Raw genomic sequence first — 9,087 nt, forward strand, 5'->3', positions numbered from 1 at the left:
AGGGATTAGAACTTGTGAATCAGAGTTGGTTTAGTTACTTGACTTTTCTTTATTAGGTAAAGGATAACTAAGTAGAAGCAACAACCTCTTACTATTACACTTGGAAAAATTCAACAAGGATAGAAATTTCGATTAATCTTCTCCTAGTCAAGGCTTTTTATTTCAAATATATAAAACCTCTTGTTTATTTTGATTGCTTTAATTGATAGTCATTTATTTTAGTGTTCTCCAACTCTAAAAATTCTTAGAAAAATCCTGACCAATAAATTGCACTCTTTTGTCAACTCGTTGGGAGACGACGACCTGGGAATTCTACTCCCAGTTAATTGATTCTAATTTGTGACAACTCTTTTTAAATTGATAAGCAGAATTTTCGTTGGTTAAGAATTGTACTTGCAACGTTATTCTCATTATAAATTCTTAACCGGCATTTTCTGCCCGTCAATTTTTAGCGCCGTTGCCGGGGAGTTGCAACAGTGTGCTAAATTATTGGTTGGTGTAAATATTTTTATATTTGCATCTTTGCATTTTTATTCTATTTTCAGTTTAATTTTTCTTAATATATTTTATTTTATTACCACGAGCTCTATGTTTCTTTCATTGAATGACGCGTTCGTTGCCGGATCCGAACTTAGCCGCGTTTGATCCTGAAATTGAAAAAACTATTTCACGTATTAGGCGAGCTTGGCGTTGGTTAGCCTCTGAGGGTGGTGAAGTGGTTTCTACCAATTCACCAGTCTTGTTTGAGGGTGAATCTGAAGCGTCACTTGAGGAAGAAACAATCTCTTCTTCTACTGATTCTATTGATTTACGCGCAGGTGATATGGCGGAGCCCAGAAGGATTACTCTCCAAGAAGCAGGAGCTCTGAACTTTACACTGCAACCATATCAAACGCGTCATCCCAATTTGGCTGTAGATTTTGAACTGAAGACCGCTTTAATTAATTTACTGCCCAAGTTTCATAGCCTACCTGCTCAAGAGCCTATCAAGCACCTCAGAGATTTTCAGACAGCCTACTCAACTACTAGGCGTCATGGTGCGGATGAGGTTACTATATGGCTATATGCCTTCCCATTTTCTCTTGAGGGAAAGACAAGGGAGTGGTTCTACACTCAACCTGAAGAAGTTATTACTAATTGGGATCTGCTCAGAAGGGAATTCCTGGACAAGTTCTTTCTAGATGAAGTTACAGATAGACTGAGAAAAGAAATCTCATGCATTATCCAAGGAGAATCAGAGACTCTTTACGAGTATTAGAAGTGTTTCAGGAATCTCCTAGACTCATATCCCCATTATACGATTGACCAGTTAGTGTTGATTAGCTATTTCTGCCAAGGCTTGAAGCCTCAAGACAAGACACTTTTAGATGCTGTGAGTAATGGCTCTATGACTAAGTACAAGACGGCGACAGAAGTGTGGCAACTGATCACTGATCTAGCTGAGTCTACCCGAAATACAAGGCACAGGAACAACCATCCCAAGGTGATTGCGGAGGTTTCCTCTAGTAGTGAGATAGCTGCTCTCACAAAGACTCTAGAAGAGATGACCAGTATACTGAAGCAGCTCCAGCTGAATCAACAACAACCTCAGCCTCCTCTACAACAACAATGTCAATAATTGGTTCCTCAGAGAGTGTGTGGAATATGTGCCTACTATTCCCACTACACTGACGAATATCCTCAACTCCAATAAGAAGACAACACCTTGGCAGCTACTAATAATTACTACAACCGCCAGAATCAAGGGTACTCTCAATAAGGCGGTAATTATAACCAAGGTGAGAACTATAATCAGGGTTGGCAAGACAACTCTAACCAGGGATGGAGAGATAATTCCAACCAAGGGTGGAGAGGCCATTCCAACCAAGGATGGAGGGACAACTACAATTAAGGAGGCAGAGATAACTGTGAAAATCAGAGATGGAACAACAACAATAATCAGCAGAACCGGTATCAGCAGAACCCCCCATACCAACAGCAGAACCAAGGCCAGACCTACCGAGCGCCTCACCAAAGGCAAGCCCAAGTGCCTCAAAACAACCAACAGTAAGCCCTTCAAATTACTTATCCCATTTCCTCCTCTAATGATGAGATGCTTCGCTCTATTGCGTAAGGACAAAAAGACCTTCAAAATACAATTAACTCTGCCATAAATGGTCTTAACTCCACTTTACAAGCTCTCATCTCTCAGTTGGAACCACCTTCTACCCCTCAATAATCAGCCTTCAAGCTCAAATGCACTTCCTTCTCAAGCCTTACCTAACCCCAAAGGTGGAATCAATGCCATTACTTTGAGGTCCGGAACCACATTGCAAGAGAGGAGTCATGAGGAGCCAAGCTCAAAAGAAGACATTCAAGTTGAAGACATTGTTGAGGTAGAGGATATTGAAGAAGAGGATGGAGTACAAGACATCGTTGAAGAAGAAGCGGCTCAACCAAGGAATGGAGTACCAAAGGAAGATGAATTTACAAGAGAAGCCATTCCTATTCCTTTTTCACACCTTGCTAAGAAATCCAGAAAGCAGATGGAGCTAGACCCCAATGGTGGAGATCTTCAAAAAGGTTGAGGTAACCATTCCCCTTTTTGACGCTATTCGCCATGTACCTATGTATGCTAAGTTTCTAAAAGATTTATGCATGAATAAAGATAAAATACATGATTTAGAAACTATTTCTCTAGGTAGCTCTATTTCTGCTTTAATGGGTGCCATACCGGAAAAATATGGTGATCCGGGTCCATGCATGGTTACTTGTACTATTGAGTGTGTACAATTTTTTGACTGCATGTGTGATTTAGGTGCATATATTAGTATTATGCCATTATCTGTATATGATGCTTTGAAGCTCCCTCCCTTAAAAAGGTCGGCAACACGTTTTGTTTTGGCAGATAAGAGCATAATCTCCGTGGTTGGAATTGCTGAGGACGTGTTGGTGAGCATTAAGGGGTTGACATTCTCTATTGACTTCTACATTTTGGAGATGCCGCCTAATGACTCAGGAAGACCATCCTCCATCCTTCTTGGAAGGCCATTTCTAAAGACTTCAAGGTTCAAATTAGATGCCTTCTCAGGAACTTACTCTTTTGAGATAGATGGCAAAGCAGTGAGCTTCAACCTGGATGAAGCTATGAAGCACCTCCCGGAAGATCACTCCATCTTCCAGTGTGACATTATTGATGAGACCGTGGCTGAAGTCCACCAAGAAGAAGTAGAAGAGGTGCACATGGAGGAAGGTGCAAGTGTGGAGAAACCCTCTGAGCTTACTGAAGATACCTTGCCACCATCAATGGCTCCAAATGATCAAGTGCCTAGCCATGAGCAGAAAATGGAGTTGAAGCCCCTTCTACCCCACCTCAAGTATGCTTACCTTGAGGATAATCAGAAGCTCCCAGTTATCATTGCAAGGGAACTCACTTCCCAACAAGAGGAGTAGTTGCTTAGTGTGTTGAGAAGACACAAGAAAGCTATTGGGTGGAGCTTGGCAGATATAGTAGGCATCAGTCCTCAAGTCTGTGAGCAGTGTATATTTTTAGAAGAAGGAGCAAGGCCTGTCCGTCAGCCTCAGAGGTGGTTGAACCCCACCATTTTAGAAGTTGTCAAGAAGGAAGTGACCAAACTGCTTGAAGCTGACATCATCTATCCAATCTCGGATAGTGAATGGGTTAGCCCAGTACAAGTGGTACCAAAGAAGTATGGCATCACAACAGTGAAGAATGAGCATGGGGAACTCATAGCGACTAGAGTGCAGAACTCCTAGAGGGTGTGCATTGATTATAGGTGTCTCAACCAGGCCACTCGCAAGGATCACTACCCACTGCCTTTCATCGATCAAATGCTTGATCACCTGTCAGGTAAATCACACTACTATTTCCTAGATGGTTACACTGGCTATTTTCAAATTCATATAGCTCCTGAAGATCAGGAGAAAACTACTTTTGCATGTCCCTTTGGAATGTATGCATATAAGAGAATGCCTTTTGGCTTATGTAATGCACCGGCTACGTTTCAAAGATGCATGATGAGTATTTTCTCAGATCTTCTTGAGAACTGTATGGAAGTTTTCATGGATGACTTTAGTATGTATGGTGATTCATTCAATCTTTGCTTGGATAGTTTAGCTAGAGTATTAGACAGGTGTGTTAGTTCAAACCTTGTATTGAATTTTGAAAAATGTCATTTTATGGTAAAACAAGGTATTGTTCTAGGACATGTTTCTAATACTGGCATTTCAGTAAATCCAGCAAAGGTAGATGTTATTTCTGGTTTACCTTACCCCTCTTCCGTGAGGGAAGTCCATTCATTTCTTGGTCATGCAGGTTTCTACCGGCGATTTATCAAGGGATGATAAATAATGTTTCTAAATATTTTTAATAGAGTACATTTGATTTTAAAATTATTCTACCCTCCAATTTTATCAAAATATCTATTCATATCTATCCATATTCTTTTATAAAATCCCTAATTTCTAACCCTAATTCCCAAATTGAATCAGAAACCTTAATTCCCAAATCCTAGAAACCCTAACCCTAATGTTTCCCTTTCCTCAGCTTCTGAACGCAGCCTCCACCCCCTTTCTTCCTAAACACCACACACACAAAAAAGAAGAAAGAAACGCAGAGAGAAAGATCACGAAGAGCAGAGAATAGAGAGAGGGAAGAGCTGTTGCGCCGCCGCTGCCGTGATCGTCGCATTGCCACCGTCCAGCTCCGCCCGCGCTGTCGCGCCTCCCGTCACGATCGGATTCGTCGTCACCGTTTGTGGAGCCGCGAGGAGCATCGCCGTCGAAGCCACGCCGATCGTCGCTGCCCAGTCGTCGTTCTGCCTCCTACCAAGCCCGTCCCGCCACTGACGTCGCCGAATAGAGGAGGGCAACCACCACGAGGAGCCACCGCCGTCCTTGCTCGTCATCTCCCTTGGAGCCGTCGCCGTCAAGGACCAGCGGAGAGAGAGAATGCGCGACATTCAGAAAGGAGGACGCGAGTCAGTGACGCAAGGAGGAGTGCGATCCACTGCGTGAAGTTGTGCCGCCGTGCCTTCCGTCGCCGTTGTGCCTTGGTGCTGTCGAAGGAGCCGCCGCTGGAGGAGGGTTTGCTGGATGCTACTATCACCAACATCGCGGAATACACGCAGAGTAGAGGAAGAAAGGATCTTCACCGCGCCAGGTTGTTGTGCTGTGATCAGAAGCCGTTGCTGTTAGAAAGCCCATCTGCGGTGAGAGAGAGTTCACGAAGGTTGGAACCATTGTCCTTTGTTCAGCCCCTGTTTCTGCTACTGTTTATGTTGGCTCAGCCATTACCGTCACTGAAGCTGCCCTGAACCCTGTTGTTGCTGCTCCATTATTTTATTGTAAGCTATTTGTAGTTCTAATTCTATTGAACTCATTTCCATTTCCAACTCCATTGAATTTGAACTCTATTTTGTTGCCACCGTGGTTACTACTGCAAGAGTGAAGAATGATCGGAAATAATGCTGCTGCCGTTGATCGGAGATGCCAAACTATTGCTGCTACTACTTTGAGATGATATGGCTGCTATTAAGGTTGTTGTTCATGAGTGCAGCATTCCCAATTTCTATGGATTTCGATACTTTGAGGTAGGGGATTTAACGTTTTTAATTTAGAATGCCTACAAAGTTATTGGATAAGTGCAAATGGTTAATAATAGTTAAGAAATTCTGAATTGACAAGAATGACTTGAAATGTGTTTGAGAATGGTTAGCTATTGTGATGATTTGAATTAAATGTGGTTGTGAACGGTGATTAAACTGGTAATATTGATTTTGATTTGAGGCTGTAACTATTACCGATTTTCTAATTGTTTGGAATTATTGAGAATCCTGTTATTTGATTATGTTGAGCTGGTTGCCATAAGCTGGTTTGCTTGATGGTTGTAAACTGACTGAAATTCTTATCTTTGACAGATTTATATTGAATTGAATGATGTGCTGGTTATTTGATATAGTGTAACGGTAGTGGATTTGTTGGAAATTCTGATCTTATGTGATATTGCTGAATTGGTTGAAATCTGGTTGTGAATTGTATTTTGAATTACTGTTTTTCTTGTGATAAGTTGGCTGAGATTTTGATCTTGAATGAATTACTTTGAATTCACTACAAGAAAAACACCCATTCAAGTACACTTGAAAAGTGTAGCCAAAAGTGAAAAAAAATGATGCCTTAGGCTACGGCTATGCTTTTTGGGCTACGGCTACGCTTTTTGGGGTGATTCCTATTCGGCCGTTGCCTATTCTCAAAGACTACGCTTTTCTGCACCAAGGGCTACGCTTTTGGCGTTTGGGAATAGGCTACGCTTTTCAAGTGATGCTATCTAGGACCAAAGGCTACGCTTTTCAGCTTTCATTTTTCCAGAATAGGCTACGCTTTTCAACGCTACTGCATCACTTGTAAAACGTAGCCACATTGTATACCATAGCTACTAGGCTTAGCTTTGGGATTGCAATGATCTTATTGATAACTGCCACAAGCATGAGTAAGAGGCAGCCTTATAGGATAGGTTGGTTGAATGGTGAATACTACCTAGTCAAAAGGGGTGTTTATGCCGGCTCAACCATATTGATCCTAGTAACCGTAGGTTCGGTAATTGGTTTGGTTTTGTTAACCATAAAGGCCAATCAAACAGAACAAGATTGTAAAATACATGGACAAACAGGTTGAGGAAGAATTGATCATCCAATTATTATACTTAGAAAGATCCCTTACAAGTTGCTAAGGTAAAAATCCAAGTTCACATTCCAAAGACATGCTTTCAAAGGAATACTAATATTATAATAATAGTTGTTCATTAAAAAGGGTTGCCACATCCAATTAAGATGAGTAAACATGCTTGTATAAAAATTTAAGTGCTGTATAAATTTAAGTACAAAAATATTATAATAATAGTTGTTATCATCACAAAAAGGAATTGATTCCCATAACCAGTCATATGCATAGTCCCCCAAAGATGCATAAAGTGCTGCAGCTAAATTTAAGTATAAAAATACGCATACAAACACACATGGTATAATAATAGTAACTGAGCATTGTCATATGAATTGCAAGTACCAGAAAAATTTCATCTCCAGTGGCATATCTCCTTGCATGATCTTTCAGTAGCTTTTCAAGTGCTGAAAATAATGAAAAATATGCAACATTTAATTAAGGCAAGAAAAAAAATCACTCAAATGAATAATTGGTTTGGAAGTAACAAACCAGAATATATCTTAATGGTATTCAGTGAAGTGTCACCTGTGAAGCCCTTTCTAATGACACTTTGTGCCCAAGGAAGTTTTTCATGAGGGCCAACCTTTTTTCTCAATGACGTTATTCTGCAAAACAATATGTGCAACCTGTGGAGAGTGGATAAGATGATTAGAAAGCCGAGTAACAAAAAGGACTAGAGCTTAAGATTATGCAGCAGGTGTACCTGAAAATTGAGTGCTCTTTTGGGAACGTCATGAGGTAGCAAAGGGTATTGAGGATACTTATCGTCCAAATACTGCATACATAGAGAACATGAATAATTGAATATAAATAAGAATATATAAGAGAAACAGGGAAATTAAAATCATGAGTTGGAGGACCAACCATAATAATGGCTAAGGATTCAGCAAGAACAAAATCTCCATCCACCAGAATAGAAATTAAAGCAAGAGGATTCAACTCGAGGAACTCTAATGGTTGTTTAAACAAGGCAATTTAACAATACATGTAATAGAAATAAATACAGAGCATAGGTTTAGAACAAACCGGGGTCAGATTTGGAGGAAAAGCAAAAAGAATAGCAATCCAATGCAGCAACCAGCAGGGGAAAGAATGTTAATGCTACCAGCTAAAGATCCTTCACTCTTTGAAAAATCAAGTTCTTCCTCAACGAGAAAATGAAAAGGACAAAAAAAAGAAAACAGAGAAGGAAGAAAACCGACAAACACAAGATCCATTAAGCTTGCGCTAGTTGAGTCAGACAGCACAACAGAAATTGAAGTAGAGTACTGAACAAGCATCCATTCTTTAAGCTTGACAGAGCACATGTGAGCAAGGAGAAAGTAAGTATCCAACTGCCTCTGTAATTTGAAGCTGATAACACAAAATAATGTCCTTAGTGAGAAGCAAAGAATCTAATCAAAGAAAATATTAGAATATATCTACCCAATCTTCAGCACTTAACTGTCGAAGTTATTGCACCAGGATATAAATTGGCTTCAGCACTTCAGTTAATTATCTGCATTAACCCTTCATAGAACTTCATCATACATATTTTGAATTTATATCTCATTTTCATGAAAATGTCACATTATGTTTTATTAGAAAATTTGCAGAAAAGGAGGAAAAAATGCAATGATTCCTCCAATGCATGAAACTTCATAAAGAGAGGTTATCTGAGCAACATATTCAGTAGAGAGGCTATCTGAGCAACAGATTCCTCCCTTAGTAATTATTTCTTGGGCTTCTTTTTTCTGAATATCTGAGCAATAGATTTAGTAGAGAGGTTATCTACATGTTGATACAATAGTCAAAGGTACAAAAAACTGCATTGTAGATTATATCAATTTAATTAAATACCATAACAATCATTGGGAAAACAAGTTGCTATTTTCTTCTCATCCACATAGAGAAGAACCTACTTGAAATGAAATCACATTCGCTATAGAAAATTAAATAAATACAAATCAAACCTGAGAATGACTCCAATCTCTTAACTCACAGCAGCCTCCACATCATAAAGCAACAATAAAAATCATTGAGAGATTCAAAATTACAATAAATCCTGCCACAAAGTATACTAGTAAAAAGGTTTCCTTTTAGTCATAATTTAATATACCCTTCCCAATTTCCAAAGATGCTCTTCCTATAAGAAATATACTAGCAAATTCAAAGTTAAAAAGTTACTCAATAATCCCTGAAGACAACTCTAAAATTGGAACCAAAACTCCAACTCTATTTGGCACTAAGGAATCCACTTGCTTTACTTGTAATCAAGCATTTTTTATAGCTGTCTTGTGCAAAAAAATTAAATTAAAATAAGGTAGATACATAGCTTAAATCAGTAGCTACAATGCAACTAAAAGAAAGAGTAATGCTAAACCTCAGAAT

The 9,087-nt window shown here is 39.5% G+C and overlaps 1 protein-coding gene across 5 annotated transcripts; it reads right to left on the reverse strand.

The window, feature by feature from the left end:
* Nucleotides 6,672-8,294, reverse strand: LOC107630519. 5 transcript variants are annotated; one of them, XR_002359381.1, is made up of 6 exons: nucleotides 8,162-8,294; nucleotides 7,744-8,070; nucleotides 7,582-7,667; nucleotides 7,421-7,492; nucleotides 7,207-7,343; nucleotides 7,022-7,121 (listed from the first exon to the last, which is right to left on the reverse strand). XR_002359381.1 is itself a non-coding variant. In XM_021118928.1 (3 exons), the coding sequence occupies exons 1-3, from the start codon at nucleotides 7,582-7,584 to the stop codon at nucleotides 6,937-6,939; spliced, it is 486 nt and encodes a 161-aa protein (XP_020974587.1). In that variant the 5' UTR covers nucleotides 7,585-7,962; the 3' UTR covers nucleotides 6,672-6,936. The 5 variants fall into 5 exon arrangements, 1 of the variants encoding a protein (XP_020974587.1); XR_002359380.1 differs by having other exon boundaries at nucleotides 7,421-7,667; XR_001618307.2 differs by having other exon boundaries at nucleotides 7,582-8,070.

This window comes from Arachis ipaensis, chromosome B03, assembly GCF_000816755.2.
Source record: "Arachis ipaensis cultivar K30076 chromosome B03, Araip1.1, whole genome shotgun sequence".
NCBI classification, from domain to species: domain Eukaryota; kingdom Viridiplantae; phylum Streptophyta; class Magnoliopsida; order Fabales; family Fabaceae; genus Arachis; species Arachis ipaensis.